The sequence below is a fragment of the Echeneis naucrates genome, chromosome 4 (assembly GCF_900963305.1).
Source record: "Echeneis naucrates chromosome 4, fEcheNa1.1, whole genome shotgun sequence".
Lineage (NCBI taxonomy): Eukaryota > Metazoa > Chordata > Actinopteri > Carangiformes > Echeneidae > Echeneis > Echeneis naucrates.
In genome coordinates, this window is record NC_042514.1 from 18,305,371 (window position 1) to 18,332,692 (window position 27,322).

The 27,322-nt window shown below is 40.5% G+C and overlaps 1 protein-coding gene across 1 annotated transcript in view; it reads left to right on the forward strand.

Annotated features, from left to right (window-relative positions):
- The first annotated feature begins 3,151 nt into the window (after nt 1-3,151).
- raver2 (ribonucleoprotein, PTB-binding 2) overlaps nt 3,152-27,322 on the forward strand; it is a 62,737-nt gene continuing 38,566 nt past the window's right edge. Inside the window, exons 1-2 of the mRNA XM_029500604.1 lie at nt 3,152-3,442; nt 18,045-18,111. Of these exons, the coding sequence (XP_029356464.1) occupies nt 3,152-3,442; nt 18,045-18,111 (358 nt within the window). The remainder of the gene's footprint in view (nt 3,443-18,044; nt 18,112-27,322) is intronic.

The window sequence follows — 27,322 nt, forward strand, 5'->3', positions numbered from 1 at the left end:
CTTTTTAGGGAGATCAGAACATTAAAAAAAAGGATGCAGCTTTCTCATTACTGACTCACTTCCTGGCCAAATAAAAGTGGCCTCCCTGATGCACTGGTATTCTTCCGACCACTTTAATTAGGACGTGAACTGGACAGGGAACTCTCGTGCATATTGTCCCTGTGGGTTCAGGTCAGCTGTTTTTAGTAGGTCACATGTCCCTTAATTTCCTCTATGCTAGAAGAGAAAGGAAGCCATGTTACCACCACACTGCATCTGTGATCATACATGAGAGCCTAACTGTGGTTCATAAATGGAGAGGCTGTCATCCATTTGTACATCCCCCCTTGTGTTCCTGACAGGATGGCATAGTGAGAGCTCCACATTCAGTCGCACAGGACATCCACACGTGTGCGTGCTCGCCGTCACCTCACAAACACACTGAGCAAATTTGCCATTTAGAGTTGATCCCCGTGTCTCCTTTATCCCTCTCCTCCCCTCTCATCCCATCGTCACGCCTACTGAGTTCATGTCAGGTGCCTGCTTTACCCGTTCAGTCACTCTGCCCACCCACACCCTCACCCTCCACAGTCCCAGTGTGCTGCAGCGAACATTTTCCCGCTTCCTTCTCTTCTTTACTCCCACCCACTCCAAAAGGCTGAGTCACTCACCGACACGTTGAAGCACCAACCAGGCTCTTGTGTTTTAGACAGAGGGACTAACCCCCCCCACGTGTTTCACAAAGCATAGCCCACTATTATGGGTATTGATTGGCATGCAGGTAAAACACTTTGAAAGACATAGAGTTTGTGTAACTGTGCAAGACGGCTGCTGACTGACGTGTGTGTGTGTGTGTGTGTGTGTGTTGGAGTGTGTCCTTGAGTGTAATGCAGTGTGTGTGCCAGGGGGAATGAGAGAAAAAATTAATTGTTCTCACATGGAAACGTTGCTTCGCACTTAGTGGAGTGATTCACGCGTCTCCGAATCAGCCTGTCCAAGTGACGAGCAAGTCCTTGCTGTCTTTTCAGAAAACCAGTGCTCAATGATTCATGTCCCCCAATCTGTCAAGCACCGACTACTGAATGAGCTGTAGATGGCTCAAACTTGGTGTTTAGTATATAAAGTATCTGTCTCAGTTGAGTGCAGACTGTGTTGGACTTTGTTGTATATACAGATCAGGAGCATTTGTCATGGGATGTGGGTTTGTGACTTTGTAGTGCATACAAGGTTGTTGCTATTTGTGTCTGGGTCATAGTGATGGCTTTTGCAAACAGGAATCCACATTTTTACCTGATGTCCACACGTCCTGATAATTCCCAAAGTGTCCATTAGGGCTACAACTAAAAATTAACTGAGTTAACTGAGCCATAGTTTTTCTACAAAGGAAAATGCCCAGTGAAATTAAACAGAACATAAAATGGCATCTTCTGAGGTGGTGGTTTGTCCAGCCAGCTGTATAAAACCCAAAGATAAAGAAATCAGTTGACTATCTTACAAAGTCAAAAAGTGAGCCATTATGTAATGAGCTGGAAGCAGAAAATGTCTGGCGGTGGAGAAATTATTGATATAATTAAACAATCATCCAAATGGTTTATCTTCTGTTGATGGCTAAAAGATAAATACTCAGCTCTACTGTTCATAGTTTCATTTACTAATGCTGCCTACTGAAATCATTTTCCTTCCGTCAGTATTGTGTCAGTATTATACGGTGGTGGAGGAGCATCTGTAACCTTCTCATTTGCAAGAATTTTGACATGGCTTTTTAGCATCAAATTTATTCATGAACATGTGTTAGTCTTTCACCAGGAGGAAAAAAAACAAAAAAACAAGTTGATTCTCCATTACATCCGCGTGAAATTACTCTTTTTCTTTGGCTTAACTGCTCCAGATCAGGAATATTGTACGTTTGTACACTCATACAAAAGGTCCACATACAGTCGGTGTGATTTAATCTTCTTCAGCCACTTGGCAATGTGAGATCATTTTCACCCACTGACAACTGTGATTGTCTGGACTCCAATTTGCCAAGGAGCGCTTCACACAGATGGCGAGAGAGAACATGGAGTTTGGATGATGGAGGATGATTTCATCGGCTCTTACAGGGCCCCGGCATAATTGTGCTCTAAATATTTCCTAAGTGGGTTGATGTGTGCTTGTTGACATGTTTGTGTTCCTGCATAAGTGTGACTGCATCCTCTGAGTGTGAGTATATGGAGTGTGTGGCTGTCAGAGGCTCGTGCAGCCTGCGGAAGCAGCAAAGGCATTGTGAGGACTCGGCAGGGAGCTCTGTTCCCCTTGTGTTTGCCAGGAGCAGCTTTCCACCCACGGTGGGCAGGCAGACAGGCAGGCTTGGTTGGCATTCACTGGATGACTTGGGCAGAAAGGAGGGAAGGCACACAGCCATTCATGATCACATTATGCACTTGGGGGAACAGGAAAGCTCTGGTGGTTTTAGAGATATTCTACAACGAATATCCTTCTCCCATTTCAACCAAAACACGAAAACGTGTTAACTGGTCTGTAACACACACACACAAATAGTTTTCCTTTGCCTCCATATGTACAGTAATCTATATTTGCTTATGATTGACTCAGAATAACTTCTCGGCCTCAACATGTGGACGATTATGTGCTGTTTTATGTATAGAACCGAAATGAAACTGAAAGATGTGAGGCCCTGACAATAACACAACACCTTCTCCTATACATACAGCTGACAGCTGGGGTCGCCAGGAGTCCGAGTTGTCGGCCAAAGGAGCGGCACATTTCCCACCACGAACAAGTGCCCCCCCCCCACCCCACCTTAAAAAAACAAAAAAAAAACAAAACCTAAACAAAACAAAAAAGTCCGACAGCTGTCGGCTGCAGTTTCATCTCAACGTGGCAGCATTTCTGTGAACTTGTGCGGCCGTCCTTTGCCTTGGCAGCAGGTTATTTGTTTTATTCAAAGATCGTGCGCATCATTTCAATGCAAGGCGAATATGAACTGGCTAGCTAAAGTAAGTGAATTTAAAAAATATATATATTTGGTTGATATTATTCTAGTTTGGTTTGTCTTTTAAGTCTCTCCCTTTCCTACTGACACCTCCCACACCTCCCACCTGCTCTCTCTCTCTCTCTCTATCTATCTCTGTGTCTCTTTCCCGTCACACTTTTCCCTCAGCTACCCAAGATGGCGGCAGCTTCATCCATTCAGCCGCCGAGCGTCCACTCCTCTCTCGCCCGGGAGAGCGCACTTTCCCCGGAGATGGACAGCCCCGAGAACCGGCAGCCGGAGGATGAGGAGGCGGCGGCGGCTGCGGCGGCGGCGGCACAGCAGTCGTCCGAGCCGGGGATTAGCCTCCGAGAGCTGCCGGACCTGGAGCCGGAGGAGATCGAGAGAAGGCTGGCCAAAACTCGCCAGGAGCTGAGCAACAGGAGGAAAATCCTCATCAAGAACCTGCCGCCCGACACCACCAACCAGGTACGGGTTTTAACTTCGTTTGGGCTGGAGAAGCTGTAAAAATAAATAATAATAATAAAAAAAAAACAAACAAAACTGGGAGGAAAAGGAGCGATTGTCAATTTTGCGCACACAGACTGCGCTTCAGTTTAGTTTGTGCCGACTGGCGTTACTTTTTCAGGATGTCTGATTTCTGCTGTGATGTGAACCGCTCCTGCGCTGATCCTTCTCCTGTTTTCCTCCTATTTATTTTATTCCTGACCTCTCGTCAGGCCACGTCTCTTGAGAGTTTTCTACAAACAGTTCTCAGACGAAGTTGCTTCAGGATCACTTGCTGGCAGCGCAGGCAGTGTAACTGGAACAGCATCGTTCTTCAGATGAAGGAAGCGAAAGTTACATCGAACATTTTAGACCACACGAAACGAGTTCACACAGTCGAGTGCGGTTGAATGTGGGCATGCTCCCTTCTGACCTCAAACGGTAAATAAACAGTTCGACAGTTATGTGAAGAGACCATAAATGGGATCAAAACCATTTGGCTCTTCTAAACACCACCGAAATAAAAACACGTGTTCCCTTTCAAAATGAGCAATTTTCAACAGGATCACGAGGTAGGACTTCTTACGATCCCCATTTTTTATGTCCATATTTAAATAATTAACAATAATTATCTTTTTTGACTAATATATGGAAGTCATATGAGGCCGAGGTAGCTGGGGCATCTGTTCATTTCAGTATGCAAATTGGACTTTTACTGGCCCATATGAGATACCTGTCGCTATCTTTGCTTTTTCTTCATCATCTGACATTTTGCATCTTAGAATGTGTACAATAACAAACATTATAACCAGCTCGTGTGGTTAACTTTGTTTGTTCCATGCATCATATTGGACAGTTCGCCCTCATGTAACTTCAGAGGGTGACAACTGGGGTGGTGGTTAACTCAGATTGTGTTTTCCAGAACATATTGTGGAATATGCAATTTCCAACTTTTTTTTTGATTTCCTACAGCTCGCAATAATCAGATTCTTTTACTGGAGGCACTAAGACACTAAGCCATTTTATGTTTTGTTGTACACAAGAAAACTTCAAACGCACGTTTCTTGTCAAATACCACAGAGCGACTTCACTGTTTATAACTTTATGACCCCTTTTGATTTGATCCTAAGTGTGATTCATCACTTGTCGGTATGCCTTCATGAGGCAGTGTGCAGAAGGCTCTGATGGTGTGCTCCTTCAGGGTTGTAGCACTAAACATTCTTAGAAAGAGGCACACTGCCAAGGAGAGCCAGCTCCCTGCCTGGTGTTTGTGTGTAGTTAAAGTCTGTAAAGTGGAGGAGAGATGGAGTGTGAAAGAGTGCATCTGCGTGGTGTGTGTGTGTGTGTGAGGGAGAGAGAAAGAGAGAAATGAGAAACTGGGGGAGAAGAGGAAAAAGTCACTTGGATCAGGTGAAACAACGGAAGCAGAATTTCTCTCTGAGTATTTTCCGAATTATTCATGTGTCAGATGGTGCATGATATGTCGAGTGAGCCTGAGTGGCCCGGTTGCAGAGCAGCGCCATAGGACCTCTTCCTGCCTGAATCTAATGGAATTGTATCTATATAATGGGGAAAATTTGACATGACACACTAGTGACTGAGATCCATAAGGGCATGAATACTACTGAGGTGGTATATCAGGCAATGGACGTGAAATCTTCTGAAATCTGCAGTAAACAAAACAATAACCCACTTTCCTATCGTTATCACTCTCTTGTCTAATGGTGTAAAACATGCAAAAAAAGAATCAGCTGTCCTAGTCTTTCAAGTGTTGAGATTTGCTACTTCTTTTTTCTTTTGTAACTTGGGGAAGTTAAATAATTGATCATTGTACAATAGCATCCATTCATAGTCGTGAGTGGTGCCGGGTTTAAAGCCTATAGCTACTCTTTCTCGCTCCAGCACAGGAATCCAGTGATATTCATAGCACCGGAGTTGACATTAGAGTATCTTGTGTAGCGTTATAGATTTATGGTGAAGAAAGCTCTTCGTCACCGTCTTACATAACTTGTCTGATGGATCCAGCAATATCAATCTCTTGTGTGTGTGTGTGTGTGTGTGTGTGTGTGTGTGTGTGTGTGTGTGTGTGTGTGTGTGTGTCAAAAGTATAGCCTTGCTGACAGAGGATCCTCAAGCTGGTTGAGAAGAGAGGACATGGAGGAGGAATAAGAGGAAAATATAAAAAGTTCAAAAGAGGGTGGGAATGGTTGTTGAGGGATGAGAAGAAAGCCATTTTGGAAGGATAATGGGAGTGTGAGACTTGGATTGTTATTCTTTTTTGGTCATGGCACTGTTGTAATCATTAGCATTTCATTGTATAAGATGTTATATATTCAGCTGGGTTCACTAAAATGTTTAAAATAACATTTCACTGACTCAAAATCCACGAACCAACATATTGATGGGATTCAACACATCCAAGTAAACTTAGCTATAAAAAACTAAGTCCGAAGCGTTAATGTAAAAGTAGCTGCAGCCTGAAGAATCAGGAGAGCAGGCGAAGGTGAAAAATATTAATAAGAAATATCTTCACACGTCAGAGTAACAGGTGTGACATACTTGAATTATAAATATACCTTCAGAGCTAATTCCTCGAAATATCAGACTTACTGATTGTGAAAGGCTAAATTGATTAACTGAAATGATTGGTTCCATGTTAATGAAAGCTAAACTACAAGGGAAAATAATGCAATAAGAGGCTGATGAGATTGAAAATCTGAATATTCCCTTTCCAACCCTTGGCATGAACCCAGAACGGCTCCCCATAAGCAAACCATCAAATTGGAAGCATTTCCAAGAGGGTTTTTTTTTTTTTTTACTTTTGAAGGTCAGAGTGAGAGATTGGGGCAAAGTCTCTGATCAAGACACAAAATCACGATTCATTAAATCCAAGCCTGTAGTGTAAAGAGGAACTTTCAGATGCACCAGAAGGTAAGATGAATGGCTAGTTCAGATTCAGTGGGTTCGGATGGGCAGGGACATTTGCTTCCAAGGACTGCTAAGATCTTCAGGAAATTAGTTTCTTCGAAACAGACAAAACAATGCAAGCTGTGGACCTGCAAGTGTGTGTTTCCCGTGTGTGCTCTTGCAGTTTTATTTGCATATGTTCAGGGAAACACAAATACATGTTAATGTGACAAAGCAGTGTGCGTGTAAGCTGTTCTCATCTCTACCCACCTTCTCTCCTCATTTAAAATGCTGTGATGCTGTGCAAGTGTCAATAGCAGATGTTCATTAAAGCTGTCCCTCCTGACAGTGGCCAGCCTTCATCACCATACACTGTAGGGTCATATGTGCCTCTGTGTTAGCGCTGAACGGTAGCGGTAGCAAATAGCCCAAGGCAACATGCTCAACAATCAGAAGTTGCCTCATCCAAGTTTGAATACTTTCTCATTTCTGCAGTTTCCTTATTATTTGGTCCCGTACCGTAGACGAATATTACAGAGATTTGTCCAAACTCCCGTGGGAGATGGAACAATATGAAAGATATCAACAACAACTCAAAGTCTCTCTGGCCCATGTAGTATCTGAGAGGATGGACAAATCCTCCACCTATGGATTTGTGAGATTGTGTTTTTAGTCACAAACTTGATGTCCGTGCTGAGCTCATGGAGCCCTGTCCCAGTAAGTCAGATCAGGTTACACTTTAGAAAATCCTCCTCATGTTTGAGACATTGCGCATGCTCATGAACTTTGATCTGATGTTTGAGTATTAACTGGGAGACACATCAGAAGAAATAGAACAAACCTCAACCGGCACTTGAAAATGTATTACAATTTTTAAAAAGTTCTTATCAATCATATTGATAAATAATTCCTGCACATGTTGTCGTCTTCAATAGCTGAATTGGATTAACCAGCTAAAAAATTCCATATTATGCTAGGGATGACCCGAATACAACAAACCTCCACCAGCACTTGAAATAACTGAAATTTAAAACACACACACACAAAAAAATAAATAAATAAATAAATATGAAAAATCGCGATTTTAGCCCTACTTTGTGTGATACATGCAGACATGTTGGGATTTAGTTGTTTACTTTGGCATTAATTGCCTCAATGTTTTTCTCATGTAGTGTCAGTTGTTCCTCAGGCGCTCAGTGGGCTTAGTACAACTAGTAAAAATCTATAAGTTATTACAGCTAATTTTTATACTTGTACATTTTGGCAGTGACTCAAAAATCTGGGTGACTTGATGCAGGTGAAATAATGAGCAGACAATGTCCTGTAATGCTGCTAAACTATTACACCTTGCTGATTGTTGAGAGGTCGCATTGCAGGAGTGTTGTTGTGTGCATGGGACTAAGATATTTGGTTTGAAAACATTGCGTCTTTCAATATACGTGACAAATACAAGGTAGAAATCCTTAATTAATTGAATGCAGACAGTAAAAGACTTGCATATTGCAGAGCTTGGAACTCGCTAACTCCCACACTCCTCCGAACTTTTAACAGAATGGGACTCTGATGTTTGGTGTTAGCAGATGGCAAATGGCCCTCTGTGTTCGACTTGGTAGATGTGGAACATGGGTTAGTACAGCTCCAAGTGGAACGCAGTTCATTTGAGTTGTGCTGGACTGGCAAAAATTTATCTGGCCATTGAGTCATTTTGTTATAGATGTGGAAGCCAGCTAGAAGACCTAAAGCACATGTTCAGGCTGGAGTTGAATCTGTACATTTTTAAAGCCATTCGTGAGATGTTTAAAAATAACCTCAGACCTCAAGTCAGTGCCCTCTTTAGTGTAATACTTAAGGAGTCCTGTGTTGTCAAATAAAGCTTATGTCGTCATAGACTGTATATAAAAAGGTTCTGAAAAGTGAAGCTAAGGTGGAAGTGCCTTAAGCTTATATTCTATCTAATAACATTTAGTGGGCTATTCCGTTGGTTGCAAGTGGAAGTATGACCGTATGAAATCTTTTACTACCTCAGTAAATATTTTCCGAATCAGCTGATATTCTTAATCGCTAGTTTTAATTATTCAGTACAAAATGATATGCATTTATTAAGTAACAGTCCCATTAGGGAGTAAGTATGTGATAGAGCAGCCTATACATGAGGGTGTGTGCTATTTATGGTAGGACACACTAATGCCTGATAATTGGGATAGACAATAGAGCAGGTAAGGTCCAACCCTCCACCTACTCTAGCTGGTTTATTCTCATTTAAAAAAAACCAAGATGGTAACAGCCAAATTACAAATTCAGGTTTTTAAAATGACTGTTTGCAGGCTAACAGGTGTCATCATGATAGGTTGTGCATTGTTTGAATGGGAGCACTGTGCTCCTCTGTACTTTTTCACTAGTGTCAGAGTGTGTCATCCATGGTGTCATCCATTTCTTAAAGCTGGAAATAAAAAATTAATTCACGCAGCCTTTTGAACTTTTGTTGAGAAATTATTTGAGTTTTTACAACTCTGCAGAATGGACTTGATGAAGAACAGCCTCTGTAGATGTCTTATTATAGCATTTCCCCTGTTTTCCCCTGACTTTCTTCTGAATAAGTATGTTGTTGGGATGGTAGTCGGCATTTCAAGTGCAAAACATATCAGAGTAGTCCCTTTCTTGTATTTAGGAAATGAGGATGAAGCAATTGAAAGGCAAATATGCTTTAAAAAAATAAAAAATAATAAATCTCACGATAAAAACTACTACAGAAAACTAACATCTAGTGCTGTTTGTTTATTATCATACAGAGTTACCTCAATGTGTAATTAATTGATATATTATGATTAATAATGAATAAAATGCATACAAATCAGGTAAAAACAGAAGGAGGGAAATTTGCTGACTTTATAAAAGGATCAGGAGTAATGCAGAGTTAAATGTTTTTACCCAACAAGTACAGAAAGAATGTGTTGAAAAATTGGATAAAAGGCTTGGGGAGAATAAGTGTGTGAGGAGTACTGAGGCGACGTTGCCCTTTTGGTTGAGCTGCACTATACAGCCTCATTCAAAGGAGCCATTTTAGCGTCCATTAATAAAATGACTTCATACCAGAGTCTGTATTGCCATTCCTCTTCTTCACTTTCTCACTGTGCTGGTTAGATTGTGATTGGACTTTGCAAGCTATGGGCGCCTGCTGTTCACAACTGCTGCCACGATTGTGCGGGTTTGTGTGCATGTACACATGCACGCACTTTCATGTATGAGAGCAGGAGGGGTATTTAACAATGTTAGATCAGGATTCTGCTGGTCCATGTTGACTGGAATTCTGCACCCTCATTGTTCATATTTCGGCTCCTTAGGCTTGAAATTGCATGTTATGCTTTGTATTGATAAATTAAGACACAGTTTGAATTGAATAGGGTTTGTTTTTGGAAATGAGAATGACAGTGATGCAGGGGAGATGATTTTAAATGGGCCTGACCTGCATGTTTGGAGCCTCCTGTGTAACGGAGGAGATGTACTACTCCACACTGATTTAAAAACCCAATGATTACACACGGTGTATTGTTTATTCAGGTTGGGTCAAACACCTGACCTCACATTTGAGTCAGCAACAAACAAAATAAAATCCAATGTCAGTTACAGCTCAGTGAGATCAAAATGGCAAAAACAAGCCATGCCAACATTCACTTTGGTGTGCCCAGAAAGAAGCATGGAGTAGTTCCAGCAAGTGTTGCCCAAAGTGTGTGAAAACTCCACAATGATCAGTCTGACAGATTTCCATTTCTCTTCCAAGATGCTGAAGGCAGAGTAGGAACAAACAGAATGAAGCCATGTGTCCTTCCCTGTTTCAGTGGTTTAGCTTTCCCTAGCAGAAATGATTAGTAATATAGACAAACATTTGACTGAGGCGTGATATTATGAGTCAGATGAATAGGAATATTTTGCTGGGCTGCTATTATATAAACTTTGATTTCCTCATCATAAACAGTTACTGTCATCAATCACTTCATTACACTGTTTAAAAAGCTAATTGTATATTGCAGTTGTTACAGTGACATTAGGAGTCTCATAATTTGTTACAAAGCATATATAATATTTGAATAATCTCGTCCACTAATGGAAAATGGCTTCTACATTGAGTCGGTAATGGTACAAAAATGTAGTGCGAGTATAGAAGACATTAACTGTCCCATGTCCAGTCTGTTGATGTGCTTGGTGCTTTCACTGGCGCCTTGGTTTATGAGTACAAATGACTCCAAGAGGCCATTTAGCTTTTACGTCTAAGAGGTTCTCTGCCAGTCTCCACATATCTCAGCAGTTACCATGCTTTTTTTTCTGCCATGATGATGCCTCATGCTGTGGCTTTGAGCCAGACCTGTCATCTGAGTGTATTTAGGATTTCTTACATTTTTGTCGAGGCTTCAGCACTGTTCACCATCTCACCCAGGTAAAATGATCATTTTAACAGTAATTATCTAATCTGGCAAATCCCTCGCAAATCAGTGCAGAGGTGATCACACAAAAATAATGAATATTCTTAAATGATGTTTGGACCTGGTGTGTTGCTGCTGATATGCTGGGAGCAGTGTGAGTTAGTTCAATGGGTGGAATAGCCTCCAATCTGAGCCCAGTCGCTTCAGGGTCAGAGACAAGCAGAGATGGTTGGTTGTGGTGAAGGGAGGGAGGTGGAGTCGTACTGGTCGACAGCAGAATCACCCATATTTCAGGGCAAGCCACCTGCTATCCTGCAGCCCAATGGCTCCTCCTTTGCTATGTGTAAACAAGACAAAAATTAGAAACGAATACACAGTAACAGATGCAAGAAACAGACCGCGATTGAGAAAACAGCAGCCCACCATGTTCCCACATGAAATTCAAAAACAACAACTTTATTCTCTTAGAAAAAAGATGTTCCAGTTGGTTTTTTCATTTCCTTTGGTGAGGGTGTTGAACAATGATGTGCTGTTTAGGAGTTACTAAGGAATAAAGAGAAATCAATTTGGAGAGGTTTTGTTTGAGTTGATCACACCAAAGGGTGATGACTTGATACTCCAGGTGATACTCCGAATGAGAATTTTCTGACTCTAACAAATGACAAGGATGTTCGTAAATGGTATTCTGAGTTCCAGGCTTAAAAAGATTTATTGGGAAACTGGAGAGTAATAGCATATGATGAATCACAAGGCCAATCTCCTCTGGTAAAGGAAGGAGCATTTTGCACTCAGAGAATACTGGTGTTATTTATTCCATAGCGTGACAAATGTTGTATTTATTGGTGTATTGCTACAGTAATAAGTTAGCATCGGTTTTAATTGTAAGTATGAAAAGTATTGTAGGTATTATGCCGGCGCTATCCTAATCTACCGGAGAGGTGCTTATATGGTTTCAGAAAGTGAGTAAGAAATCGATAGAGAGCAGCGGCGCCTGGATGGAGAGGAAATACTAGATACCTGAAGCAAATTGATCAAAATAAAATTGTTTTACCTCTGCCGACACAGCAAGGATTTAAAATTTACGGGCAAGGTGTGAACGCTCCGAATGTATTCGAGAGAGAAAAATACAGGAGGAGAGGAAAAGAGATGTCTGCACTTCGGTGTGTTTATGGTTGTCTGCCCACAATATGTGAGTGTGCATGTTTTCTAAGAAGCCCTCCTGGCAGGCATTTGATGGGCCAGTGATCCATGCTGTGCATGGTTTGAGCCACCTGTCTCTCACTCACTCAACCACACACCCACCCACACACACACACACACTCACACACTCACTCTCATACACTCAGCCGCCCACCCATATACACCTTGTCCCTGTGTAACTAATTGCAGCTCTTATACATGTTTCATAATTGTTTGAAAGCAAGGATGAGCAAAAAATACAAAGTGGTTGATGCCATTTGTGCACTTAACGTAGTCATTGGCTATTTTCCATCAAATAGTTTTGGAGCCCATGAATAGAAATGGAAGTAGAAAAATTATTACTCAGTTCTCTTCACGCTCAAAACCAAATTTTGCTCACATTTGTCTATCACTAGCATCATCATCAAATATATCAAAATCCTGATTTTATTGTGTCTAGATAATACATAAATTAGATCTACTTTGCTTAGCTACATCATTTTAGACTGCTCATAAAACTACAGAATCACTGGCATGAATGCAGTGCTATTATAGCAGCTCTCTAAATGTGAGTGGTAATGATGTGCTTTTTGAATTGCTAATAATTTCTATCCACATGGTAGGGCTTAGTGTTGGAGGAGCATTTTGGTGGCTGGCAGACCTGGACTTCATCATCTGTTCTCTTTGCGGCATATATCATTCTATCAGTAGGTCAAGGACACAGTTGCCGGCCGTAAAGAGGCCATGCAGAGAGTGTCTGTCCACCAAGTCGGCCCCCCTTTCTCTTGCTCTCTCTGATGCTCACTGTCTCACACACATGCACAAGGTGAAAATGACTGACCACTTTATCTGCGCTTGTAAACCATCTCATATGACTGCAACAAGAAATGCGTGTGTGTATGTGAGTAAATGTTTTTGTGTGTGTGTGTGTGTGTGTGTGTGTGTGTGTGTGTGTGTGTGTGTGATGAACAGGTATCACATTGTATTGTTCTTCATTTGGGGACAGCACAGTGGCATAGTGGTTAGCGCTGTTGCATCACAGCAAAAAGGTTTTGATTCCCAGACCCTTTGTCTTTCAGTGCACAATTTGCTTGCTCTACCCGTGCCTGTGTGGGTTTCCTCCCACCATCCAAAGACATGTTTGGATTAACTCTAAATTGTCTGTAGGTCTGAGTGTGAGTGTGAGTGGTTGTTGGTCTCTGTCTGTCTCTGTGTGTTGGCCCTGTGATGGACTGGTGACCTGTCCAGGGTGACCCCACCCTCGCCCAGTGTGAGCTGGGGTTGGCTCCAGCACCCCCCGCGACCTGGAAACGTCGCAGTAGAATATTCATTTGTTTAAGTTGAAAAGTTATTCTCTTTTGGTGTTCTTACATTAACATTACCTTTCTGCTCTGTCCAAATCTGTACAGTTCACACAATGTACAGTACAGCCCATAAGTTTGGACACACTTTCCTATTCATTTGAATGAGAAGGTGTCCGGACGTTTGGCCTGTACTGTATGTCCAACGTATCATCGAAACAACATGGCTTAAAAAAGTGTGTGCTATCAGATTTAAAACAGCAGTCAGCAGCAGCAGTGTCTAAATGTGAGATAACATAACGCAAGTAGCAGCTGTGGTGGTGAGTGGTGGTTTTTGGCAAACAATGTAGTCAATGATCAGTGAATTAAAGCTGGCAATATCAGCGGTTTTTAGTGCAGACTCAGAGCGGAGGGCTCAGTGTTTCATTGCATGAACAGGTGTGAAGCTGGTGATTGCGTGATTTGTGTTGTGCTAGTGAATTCATGTTACTTCATGTATCAAGGCTACAGCGATAGGCTCCATGTAGCCTTCCCAGGTGTGAGACAGGGGCAACATTGCATTCCTTCTCAAGTGTATCTTCCTGGAACTCGCCCAGGGGAAGAGGCTGGTGCTGGGGTACTGACTGGACATGCTGGAAGTATCACCCAGGATAAGATCAAAATTACATATTATTTATTATTGACATAGATGAGCGTACTGTAAAATGGCCTAAATGACCTTGAATCAGTGTTGGTCTTGAAGAACTGTGCTGGGGTAGGAGCAGTGCGTCTCTAAATGTGATATGATGATTGCCACCCGTCAGAGTTTGTGGACTTGATCTATTTATGTGATGGCTAGAGGCAAAAAAAAAAAAAAAAAAGCAGTTTTACTGGAATGTAACATCAAAATCTTTGCAGTTAGTTTTAGTAGTGTATGTGTTTGCTCTTACTGATTCAAAGCTCTTGCCTTGAATCGGCTGGTTTGTCACACTGCCTCTCTTTTTTGAAGCCGGTGAAGAAGTTTTAATTAGAAAGCGGTAAAAGTTGTGTAATGGGACCTCAATGACACAAAGTGGAATGCTGTAGAAAACCGAGTGGAATATAGTGGAAGGAAAACGAAGCAAACATCAAGTCAGCAATAAAACATGGCATGTAAAAAGAAATGAGGTGAAACATGTTAGAATATCATAAAAAAAAAGGAGCAGCATGGTGTATTCAACTAGTATATTGTGTTACGGAGATGAGAGCTAGAGCTATTTGGATTCCTAAAAATAGTCTTTAAATGTCTTGTAATGTGCCAGAGCTGTGAGAAACAAACTTTCAGCTCAATTTGGCTGAAGCAGAGAACAGCACAAGGTTCAAAGTAAAAGCACTGGAGAGAATGACGAAGGCATGATTTAACCTTTTTACCTTGTCTGAATGTAGTACAGCACTTGGTCAATGTCAGTGTCTGCAGACTGTCCAACACTCAGTAGAAACAGAAACAGAGAAAAGAGAAGACCTTGCAAACCCTAAAACTGGGGTTGAAAATAAATAGCTTAAATCACTTTGTTTATATGCTTATATCTGTCCTGCTTTGTTCCTGACTGTACAATCCTATTTTCTTCATGTTCACCTTGTTTGTCCACAATTCTGTTAGAGTAGTATGAGGTGTGTGCTGGCATTAAAACTTTGCTTATTTGAGGGGGAAAAAAGTTTAATTTCTTGATTGCGGGCAGCTTGGCGGCATAGTGGTTAGTGCTGTTGCCCCACAGCAAGAAGGTCGCGAGTTTGGTTCCCGGCCCTGGGGCCTGGGTGAAGCATTTTCGTGTTCTCCACGTGTCTGTATGGGTTTCCTCAGGGTACTCCGGTTTCCTCCCACCATCCAAAGACATGTGTGTCTAAATTGTCCGTAGGTCTGAGTGTGAGTGTGAGTGGTGTTGGCCCTGTGATGGACTGGTGACCTGTCCAGGGTGTACCCCACCCTCACCCAGAGTGAGCTGGGATTGGCTCCAGGACCCCGGCGTTCCGGAAACGGACAAGCTATTGAAGATGACTGAATTTCGTGATTGGAAAGCAAACCCTTACATGAAGTCCAGGAAACTGATTTCTGGATTAAGATTTGTTGGAATGTTCTCACCAGCTGCATCAGTTATTGCAGTAGTGGTCATTATGCTTCAGTCTTCAGCTTAACACTGAGTAGTTTAGATTCTTCCATAAAATGTCTTTCTTGTTGTAGTTATGACTCACAAAAATGAGTATCACCGCTATGAGTATCGATGAAGAGTGATGCGCTTTAAACAGAGGCTGTCTCCCGCTGCTTAAATTTGCCTCAACTGTTATGTAGTTTGCTGACGTCTTATGGACTAAAATAATTGCTTACAAAAAGGCGAATCAATAGTTGCAGCTTTAACAGGTAATATTGGCTGATATATAAAAATTGGATCGAGCATTATCCTCAGCATTTTCTTGAAAAATCTCCTGAGAGGTTATATTTACTTATTGAAAAAGAATAGGGGCCATTATGCATTTTGCATTTCTTCTGTTTCAAGCGGATTCTCCGTCTCTTTAGACTAATTCTCGAGCGCAGATTTGTCTCTCTGTCTGTTTTTGTTCCTCTGTCACTCTCTCTTCTCTCTCTGTGTTTCCCTCTCAGCTATTACAGCTCACTCTGCACTGATTTTAAGGGCGAGCAAGTTGACCTTCTGTGTGGGCTGCCTCGCATAGCCTTTGCTGAGCGGGAGCAAGCTTGCTCACTGTGTACCTGAGTAGGCTGGATGGGTGGTTAGAAGAAAGATGGAAATTGTACATATTAGAACACCTGAAATGTTGTTTTTATTTCTTTAAAGAATTGATGTAATTAAATGGGAATGGAAATGCTTTTGTTAAAGTATCCGGCCTACATGATCCCCTGGAAATTTCGACTTTGCTTTCAGTCTAATATAGAAATTGTGTAAAATGTAGTACGGCTATGAGCTGCTATATTATTATAATTCGGAAGCCAGTTTCTTTACTTTCTTTATATTTCAATGTAAGCACAAAACATGGCTAACATTTGCCAGTGGTGGATAAAAACACCGGGCAAGGGCAACATGAGCTGATGACAACAGAGCAGGTGCATCCTCCTAAAAACATTTATTTTGAGACTTTTCCACATTCAAGCCTTTTTATTTGCTACCACCCAACATTTTGATCATTGCACTTTGAGGGAATGCATGTACTGAAAGACATGTTGGCAGGATGTGGAACCAAAAACTGTGAAAAGCTTTCTCAGTGCTGTACATTAGATTGATCAAACTCTTTGAACTGGAGAAACATATGAGGTTAGACACTAAATAAATGAATAAATAGATATATCTTTAAAGCAAAGTAGCACATGATTAATAATGACAGGGAGTCACTGTCTCCAAACTAGGCCAGATTATATTATAACCTACAGTAGGAGATGTTATCCTGTCAAATTCCACCGAGGGGTTAGTTAGATACTTCATACAAAATTACAAAGTACAAAGGTACCCGTCCATAAATGAATGAGGACACTCCCTGACAGAAGAACGACAAAAAGAAACCACTTCAACAATTGACCTGTTGGTCTGATGACAACATGAGCTCATCACTAAAATGTATATATTGCAGATGCATGGTTTTGTGTGTCACCATATTCATTTGCCCCCAGATCTGGTGTGTGTGTGTGTGTGTGTGTGTGTGTGTGTGTGTCAATGTTCTTTTTTCATTTTTCTTTTTTAATAACAGCCATTCTCTTTATATTTCTTTTATCTTCGTAAGGTTCTTTTACTAGTGACACAGTGTATCCACGCTTGTTAATTCAGACTGTATACATCTGAGGATAAACCATTTTGTCCTTTCTGATGTGTATCATGTACAGTAGACTGCAGATTTTACATTGTGCCTCTGCTGGCACTTAGCAATAATTGCTTTATGCTTTTCCACTGTCAAAGTTTAGACTGAGGCTTGCAGGTTGATTTTGTGCTGTGGGTGGTGATTGTTTCTTTTTCTTTTTTCCTTCTTTGTGTGTGTGCGCTCACTCTTCAGCCCTTCCACCTACACTATGTTCCTGTGCAGCGTGGAGCTATTGAATATCCAGGCACTGTCAAACCTGTCCAAGAACACAAGGTTGCTCAAATCACAGGAGCATATCTTTAAAAAAAAAAAAAAAAAATACTTGATGCGAGGCTTTGAACAGTTTGTGGTGTCATCGACTTTTGTGCAGTAAAGCAACTGTGTGGATACCTAACAGTAAAACCCATTATGAAGGCAACAAAGCAAACGGAGTTAGTATAGTGAGCAGTGGCGCTCATAACACTTTGAGGAAGTGTGAGGTTTTCTGATCACAAGAGTGGACTCACCGCACACAACACAAATTACTGCAGTTGGGGATGAACTCCCATCAATTGGGAAGGAAATCGGTTGCTCAGGTGTTTAAGTTAAGGTGTTATCAGTGTGATGAGCAATGGTCTGGGTTATTGAAAGCATCTGGTGGTGAAGAATTCAGAATGGTTCTGAGCAAATTTAATTGCATGCAGTTTACTTGGTTTGATAATTATGCAGGATAATAAATATGCTGGAGGCAAATTATGAAATTGTTGTTGTTGGAGTTGGTTTAAATATGGACCTCTGACATACTTTGGAAAGGGCTTCATTCTCGCAGTAATTTTGAGATGACAATTATATATTTCTAACAAATGTTAGATTTGATGGAAATTGTCAGTCCTCATATTGATAGTTTCCACTTACTTAGGCATTTTTTAAAATTGTATTACATTCTTTCAGTTTGAATCTTCTTTTCTGTCTTTTTTATAGGAGGTCCATGAAATTCTGAAAGAATATGAACTGAAGTACTGCTTTGTGGACCGCAACAAAGGCACAGGTAAAACCTACATTTCATAGCACATACACATTGTTGCACTCCAACATTTGTGAGGACGCTCATTCACATAATGCATTTCCTGAATTCTAAACTTTACCAACACAGTGAATTATCGAATCCAAATTATCCGACTATAACCTAAAGCATAAAACTAAGTTTTACTGTAGCTCTGAACCCGCAGTTTGATTTGTATTTGTTAAAATGTTCTGTGCCTTTGGTCCTCACAAAGATGGATGTATCAGAGAACTCACTTGCACACGTCACAATAGACGTTTACTCAATTGAACCTCGAAACTAAGCCGGAAATATATAGCCACGTCATATCTATCATCACAAATGTGTCCTTATGCTGCAGTGATAACCTGTGTGGGTGGTGTGAAGGATGACTGAAGACCTGCATTAGTTAAGCGTACTGTCAAAATAGTGAGGGGTCATGCTGGTTCATGCATTTCAGTTTGTCCCCAGTGACCTTTTTTCTAACCAATTACAGGATTTATAAAACAAAAAAAAGACAGTAAAATATTTTATTATATATTTAGATTCTGTTATTGCTGTTGTTTGGCTTTCACCACCATGGTGATGGTTATCAGCAGCCAGCCAACTGTGAATTACACCAAACAAAACACAAATTTCAGGTTGAATCGATAGATTCTGTCAAACGTACGTTATCCTTAAATGATACACTGTTATATTAGCAAAAGAAAGTAGGGGCACTGTGGGCCAGTTTTTTTTTCCCATTCCATATGCTATACAGATTGGAAAGCCTGTCACTGTGAATTGTAAACTAGACTATCTCTATGTCTACCTGAACTGTTTCTTTTCCATTAGCCACACTAGGTGGCTAGTAGTGAAACTCATCAGGAAGGCAGAACAGAGTCAGTAGCTGTTCAAAAACTATCCTTACACAAATTGTGGGGGCATTGCCTTTAAGATTCCATATATAAGATACCAACTATGTGTTTGCGCGTAAAATAATGAACACACAATTTTAGCCCTAAACAGGACGTGTCTTGATATGTTTTTTGCGCACATTTAATCGCCATTTAATCATACACCAAAACTCAATCTGTCAGGTTCTTCATAATTGTTGTTTGTTTTTTCTTTCCTGCCTCACTCTCTGAGGAAATTTAGTCCTCATAAGTCTGGAAATTAGTGAGGGCACATAAACACACAGACACACAGACACACAGACACACAGACACACACACGCATGCACACACAGACACAAACATGGAGTGGATCCTCTGCCCCCAGAGCTCGTCCCTTTCCAGGGAAATCTCACGTAGTGCCTATATTTAGTCCACGCAGTCGGCCAAGCACCTGAAATATAACACTTTTAGAAAGTAGATGGGTGCTGTAAACAGCTGAGAAATCAAAGCACCAGCCTGTCCAAAAGGTTAATGCCGTTTCAGAGCAAATGAGAGACTGATGAAACACGGGCCCTCATCGGACTGGCAGCCGCTCTGCTAATTAGGCCGCTGTGGTGGAGTTGGGTTTTGAGCTCTGATTTGCAAAGGCGGCTGGAGAGGAATGGGCATCCAGCATCATGAACATGAGAGGCTGTTGAAGACAAAAGTATTTTTTTTTTTTTTTCCCTCAACAAACTCATGGTGATAATGGCTTCAGTTCCCTGTGTGTTTGGTACGTCTCTTCCCTCCCTGTTACCTTATTTTTCATTATTCCTCTCATTGGCATTCCTTCTGACACTGTCATAATCAGTCTTTTACCCTCCTTTTTTTTTGTTTCCACACCCGCTCTTAGGTGAATTACCGTACAATTAATTTCAAGGACTTTTTTCGGGAGGTTGACAACATAATGTGGTCAGGTCTGGGTATCTCAATATTAGCTCTTGAATTAAGAGTGAATTAAAGGAGAGTTCTCAGAAGAATTGACAAGAAAGAGCCTTAGAGAGTCTGGTGAAAATGTGTTCGGTGGGAAGGTTTTTCTTAAGTGCTTATCCTGGATAATATTTTCATGACTGACTTTTATTCAGAACATTGGAGCAGAGGTGTGGCAAAAGGAGGCTGGATGCACTGCAGGTCATTAGCAGGAACCTGTAGCTCTTGCCTTTGATATATACTCACCTACTCATCTGGCATGTTGTCCTGCACACTGAAATCAGTCATCAGAGAGATTTCGGGTTGACGGAAAGTTATAGGAATCACTTTTTTTTTTTTTTTTGTTATTTTGTTTGCATTGCTAGTATGCAGCTGGAGACAGCGAACAGGCAGTTAATAACACCCCTCAAGCTCACTAATTTAGATACCATATCTCATTTCTTAATCTGAAAAGAAAACCAAAGTGGGATAAAGTAACACCTGCTTGTTCCCCATTCCCACTTATTATGCACAAGACATGAGTGTAATATCTACCCTCTCGCGTAAATCCGTGCAAAAGTTGCTTATTTTCCATCAACTTTAGTATTTTCCATGAATCCTGCAGCCATATCTTTATAGCCATTCCAGTATTCCCACCATAGTGTGCAGTACTTGGAGGAGCCAAGCAGCCATTCTGACCAATAACACATCCACTGCAGCTGATGATCAAGTGGAAGAAAAACTGCTCTGTATTAACTTGGCATAGAGTTTAACATGGCCTTAGGATGCGGGCCATAACATAGTTGCTTCATTCTGCTGTGAAGGACATTTTTAAATAAGCATGCCATGCATTGGAGATTGAGCATGGTTAATCTTTACACCATATTTGGTATTTGTTTACTTAAGTCTGGACTCTGTTAGAGCAGGACTGCTGGCTCGCTGAGAGTTTTCTGTGTGGAGACAATGGGGACTGTGAAAGTGCTCAGTGACTCTTTCATTCTATTGAAATGAAACAAATTTCTTGAGGTGTGATGCAGACCAGGTGGCCGCTGTTCCTTGAGTTAGTCTAAGTGTGTTTGCATGTGTGTGTTTGTACAAGTGTGATGGGAGACCCCCACTCGCTCCAGTTAAAAGTGTGGAAGATTTATTTCAAGCCTCTGTAGCTTTACATGTGTCCAGATCTTGTCTTTCGCTCGTCACCTCTTCACTTACCCCAAGTACACAATTACACACAACCTTAGCCTCTGTGGTTTTAGCCTTGATGTGTGTTTGTGCTGATGTAAGCATGTCTGTGTGCAAGTCTGTTTTAGCCAGCATTATTACTAATATGCTGCCAGTTGTGTTTTTTTTTTTTGTAAGGAGAGTTTTGTTAGGTATGTCTGACACGACACGATAGTCGGCTCAAACTTGTCAGCCATTGGATCAGTTTTCATGGCAGCTGGATAACTTCACTCCAACCAAGTGTTTACAGTCTGACTCACCAATGCCTTCCTCTCTCCCCCCGTCTCTTCCTCTCTGTCACCTTTTCTGTCTCTCCAGTCTCAAAGAGACTGTGAGGCTGGTGAGAATTTGAAAGTGCGTGACGAAAAAATTGGTTGAACAGTATAGAACGAAGTCTGTCTTAAAGCCTGGACCTTCATCTGCGCTGTTGGCATATATTTGTTATTGTATATCAAAAGATGAATAAAGATGAAGCCAGTTTTATTTATATTTAAAATTGATTTAAAAAGTGATTAAAATCTTGTGAAAGAAAAAAGGTATCTACAGCTGAAACTAAATTGAAGCTGTAAGATCTTGCTGAGAATGTGTTCAATTTAAAGCAGTTGAACAGTTCATGTAAGTAGAATCCTTGAGAAATGGAGGTGTTTCAGAGCCGCCCTTCAACAACAGCAGGTTGTATTGTTGGCACTTCTTTTTTGACTCTAAGGCCATTATGTTTATTGTTGATGCTAATTTTCACCGCACAGAGCTGGTATGGTTTGGATTTTGGAAAAAGGTAACAAGAAGCAAATGTTCACTTGGTTTATCATTTCCTCCATCACCTGCAAGTCTAATTCGAGTGTTTACACATTTTCACACTTTCCATGCTTTCTCCCTCTTGCTTCAAGGAGAAAGCACAGAAAGGACTTGGATGATAACCAATAAATGATTATAGGGTTTGTATTTAATTTCACAACGTATTTCTGCAAATATCACAGATGTCAAGTGCTGTCACTGCTACCAATATCAACTTACCTAACAAGAGAGGCTTGGAGATGTAAAATTACATGAACAAGATATTTAATCTTGAGTTTTTTTGTTTGAAGAGTAGCTGAGTAGCACTCAAACATTTTATGTATTGCTTCTGAGCCATCATGGGAATGAAACGGTAGTACAGTAGTGAGAGTTGAAATCCTTCTCATTATTAAGTCAAACGGGGGTTCCACTATCCTCAGGGTAAAATGTATTTTTACATTTTCTATTCATATGAACCAATATGTGCAACTTAATACTTTATAATATTAGAGTGGAAGGTTTGTGAGGTGAGAGGTTTGCTCACTCTATCGCCATGATCAATCTCAGTTCATTCTGTTGCTCAGCACTCAGCTGAGATTTAGCCACAAATCAACTTTAGTGAAGATAGGTAATTTTTTATTTTATTTTTTTTCCCCTCCATGTGTAATTGAGATGTAGCCGGCTTTGGTGTAGTTTGTCCGGCTCTACCATGTGATGTGATCAGCAGGTCAGTGAGTTCAATCACATTTCCCCACAAGGTTGAAAAATGTTAAATATTTTATGATGTGGAGTCATTTGCCTACAAATCTTGCTGCATCATTAATATTCTTGTAATAAATTCAAACTGGGCACATTTGACAAGTTTACAACCCTTTTGAAATTTGTTAAACAGATTCCTTTGTTGATAGAAGGAATTTTAAGCCCCGTTGCACATTTTGGTGTTGTAATGCAGAACACAGCATCAGTCGATTTACCTTAAAATAAGAAATTGGATTTATATATCTGTCTGCTGCTGTTATCAACCCCTAGGCTGTGTAATAAAAGAACAGTGAAATATTAATCACATTGTGAACTCTGATTTAAAGTTTTTCTGTCAAAGATGGCCCAAAATGGAAAACATTCATTCATATATTCATTTTCTACCGCTTATCCCTTTCTGGGTTGTGGGGCTACTGGAGCCAATCCCAGCTCCAACTGGACGAGGGTGGGGTCCATCCTGGACAGGTCATCAGTACATCACAGGGCCAACACACAGAGACAGACAGAGACCGACAACCACTCACACTCAGAACTACAGACAGTTTAGAGTCACCAGTTAACCCTCGAGTCTCATCCAGAAAATGAGAAATTGAGCAGATGTGTCCTCACACAGCTAAACCCATAAAGATTTTTTCACCAGTCCAGTTATTTTTCATGACCTTAATATAAATTCTGGTGTTTCAGAAACTCATATGGGTCAAGCTCTGATGTTAATGAAGTATGGATCAAAAATGGCATGTTTTCCCCTTGGAATAGGAAATGGTTACATGGTTTTATGTGTGTTCAGAGATTTTTATAATTGGAGTGAAATGCACACATATTCCCTGAGATGAGTGTATCACATATGCAGACGCAGAAACACAGTCAAGCGTGCAGAAATAATTTTTCAGTCTTAAATTGATCACTTGGGAGACTTTTTCTGGGGGGGCGATGTTTATGCACTTGGGAAGCATTGTGCTTGTAAAGCGTGTAAGGACTAGTCTTGCCTGTTTCTTTTACTTGGCACCCATACACATTTAAACACAATGTATTTTTGTACATGCACTTTAATAATGGCCAATAATATTAAATGAAAAGTACCTACAACAGAGTATTTACAGCTTTGACTTCATAAATCAAACCAAGATTTTTACTTCAAAGCAAGGTACAAATGCAGAAAGGTTCTGAATCTAGAGAAATGAATAGAGGAAAAACAAATGAATTCAGAATTCAGTATTTGACCATCTTATAGTTGTAGATGATGGTGTGCTGTGATGACTAAACGACTTTTGACATTTTTTTTATCATCTGTTATTCTATAATGATAATCCATAATTAAGCTTATAAATATTTTAGGAACTGAATCCTATCTTTTTCACTCTGTGTTATGTAGTACCAGTGAGCCCTCTGATCATATCGATCTGTTTGTAAAGTACTAAAGTAGTAATCATATTTTTGACTCTCCTGTTCTTCGTGTGTTTTTCTTTTCTCATTAAATGTACACTCTATTTTTAAGAGGCAAATAGTGTCAATTTAAGACTTACCTTCCCAATAGTGTTTGTAGCTAAGTAAATCATTTACTTCTATTTTAATAATCCTTTTCCTAGAGGTGTATGTAACCACCTTTTCCAAGATATGGACCTAAATCACACCAAAAAAAAAAAAAAAAAAAAATCTTTCTGGTATTAGTAATTTAGCCCATGGTAATTTATTCTCAGCACATTTTTTCCCTATGTTTTCTCATATTACAGTTACTGGGTCTACCCAAATAGAAACCAATGATAAGCTGTTATCATTCTTATGTTTCACTGATGTTTTATTCTAACTAGTTTTTGGAACCTCCTCCTGTCCCCGTTCACGACTTCCACTTTAATGAAAACACACTGCTCTGAACTTCTTTGGCATACGTGCACACTTCATGATTGGACCTGCTCACTGAGCCAGCCTCCACCGTTGGACTTATTAGGGCATAGTGATGGGAGTGTGTGTGTCTGGCAGTTTGTCTTACAGTGCACATACCTGTGCTATTGTGTGTATCTAAGTGTGCTTGACTTGTTATACAAGTATCTCTGGGTCTCTGTCACTGGCTTTGCTTTGGGCTGCTGCTTTAGCTCATCTGCTAATGATTATCATTATTATTTTTTAACTCCCACCTGCTAAGCTTGCATGCATGATATGCAATAACTCTGTTGCTTCCTCCTTTGTCCTTCCTTCTCTTTACTATTTTCTATAACCAAAACATTTTTTGAAGATATTCCCACAAAAGTGTTTCAACCCCCTCATTTTAGTTTGATCAACATATTGTCCACATCTTGCTGCTGCTTTCCAGTCCCTCCTACCAATAAGTCTTTCCTCCCTTATTTCCTTTACTCACTAATACCAAATTGCAGGCTTTTTACCACCAGCTTGTTAACTATGCCCCTGGCCTGCATTTAAAAAGTTAAGCATCCATCATTATCAATCTCCGTGCTCACATTACTATCAGGCAGGTTTGCCAGCAATGGATAAAATCTCATTATCATTACAAATTACAAGTTGGCCACTAATTTGTGCGATTTAAATTATAGCTCTGTTTGATTTAAATCTTGCACTTCATGTCCAAAATGCTTCAATTCACCTGTTGCCAGAAGCCTCTGAAAAAATGATTTTTCATTGGTGTCATCAAATTGGCTTGTTCGCTGTGAATACTCAATTTGAATACATTTGATTTCTTCCTTGGCTTTACCAGAGAAGGCCACATAAAATTCACAAAATTTATACAGTAATGAGATTTAATAATTTATTTCTCATCTTTGACATTCTACCTTGAATGCATGTTGACATCATCAGTGTAAATTGTGAATTATAATTTTTATCCATAACTCATAAGAGATCTGAGAGATGAAATAATAACCTCAGCCCGGTAGTCAGAAATGTTGACAGGCAGCTCAACAGGCACACCGATGTGCACATTTACATATGTATCCACAGACATATATGAAGCTGTCTGCCAGCCTGTTAGGAATCTGCAGGCATCACTCCATCCATCCATCCATCTAACCATTGTGCCAGCCAGCCAACCAGTCACAGCGAGCTTGCTGCTTCCACATGACGCCACTACCCCAGAGGTATGTGCACTAATTCGGCAGCTCTGCAGAACCAGGGATCCGGGAATACAATGGCAGGGGTTATCCTGGGAAGCCCTGCTTTTCAATTGAGGCCTTTGTGTTTGTCGCTGCACTGTCTAGTAATGAGGGCAATATATGTTGGCAAAAAGCTCATGAGCCTGTGTGTGCGTTATGGTGTGGACAAAATACAGAAACTGAGTGACAAACATGGACTTGTTGACTTCTCCAAATGTAACACCATCCATCATTAGTACATAAATATATGTACTAATGAAGAAAATAGACAGTTTTTTTTCTGATGGTCTTTACTTTTTTTTTTTTTTTTTTTGAATGGATACCTGATTAGCTTGGCTGATGATAGTTGGATTTCTGTGAGGTGCATTCAGTTTAGGTGTAGAATGTGGAACAAGGCATTTCCAGAAAAATGTCACTCCCTCGTGTGTCTGCAAATGCGTCAGACATTAAGGCCAATGCATGTTGCACCACTGCTCTGTGTTGTAACAAAGCTGGTAACCCAAGTGATTTGGAAGTATGTTATCATCTTGAAGTTTTTGAAGTTTTGCAGCTTAATTTCTTTATGTGTGTGTGTGTGTGTGTATTCATATATATATATATTCATATATGAATGGAATTTCCATACCATGAGAAATTTTTGCCTCACGGCAAGAAGGCTCTTGGTTTGATTCCCAGGCTTTGGGCTGTTCTGTAGACTTTGCTGAATTTTATTCAACATTTAATAACTGTAATCATTCAGAGTCAGCTCAAAGCAAGCCACCCAACAGCCTAATCTTCACATTTTGGTATTTAGATTTCAGCAATTTCATGAGACTACAGCAAAAGAAAGCACATCAAATAAATAATACATGAGTAATTTGGTAATGTGAATGTTTATATTAAAGCTTCCAGATTTATTCTTGGACATCTGAATTTGAATTTGTCATTTACCATCCTGTCGCCTTCCACTTAAATGATCCCTCAATGTCAGAATGTTATAAACTTATACCAAACTAAAACTTAACTATAGCTTTCCTTCTGACACACCATTTACTCCTGCATAGTTATGTAAGTCTTTTTCTAATGACAAAATTGAAGATTTTCCATGATGATTTCTCTAAAAAGACTGTATGACTGTGCTGCTGCTCGACTGCACCAAGAGCACTTATTCAAATTATGGGTATTAATAAATGGAGGATTTGGTTCTTTGGTAGAACAAGACAGGTGCCTTTGTATGCTTTTGTTTGTGTGCATGTGTGATGCTCTCACAGGACCTCACAGCTCTAGCTAACAGAGCCATAATGAGACTCAACACTGCTCTTTTTCTTTTTCACTTTTTGTCCTCCATCTTCCTGTCATAAATGACAAAAGCTGAGACCATCTAATTGCTTCCCTGGACAGCAGCTTGTCACTGCTCTCGCTCTCCTCTTCTCTCTGTGCATCTCCCTCCCTCTTTTCCTCCCCTATCTTTTTTTATTCTCTTCCGTCCTGTCATCATCTGTCCATCTGTCTCCTTGTGAATCGCAAAATGCAGATCTGCACAGATCACGCCAATATTAT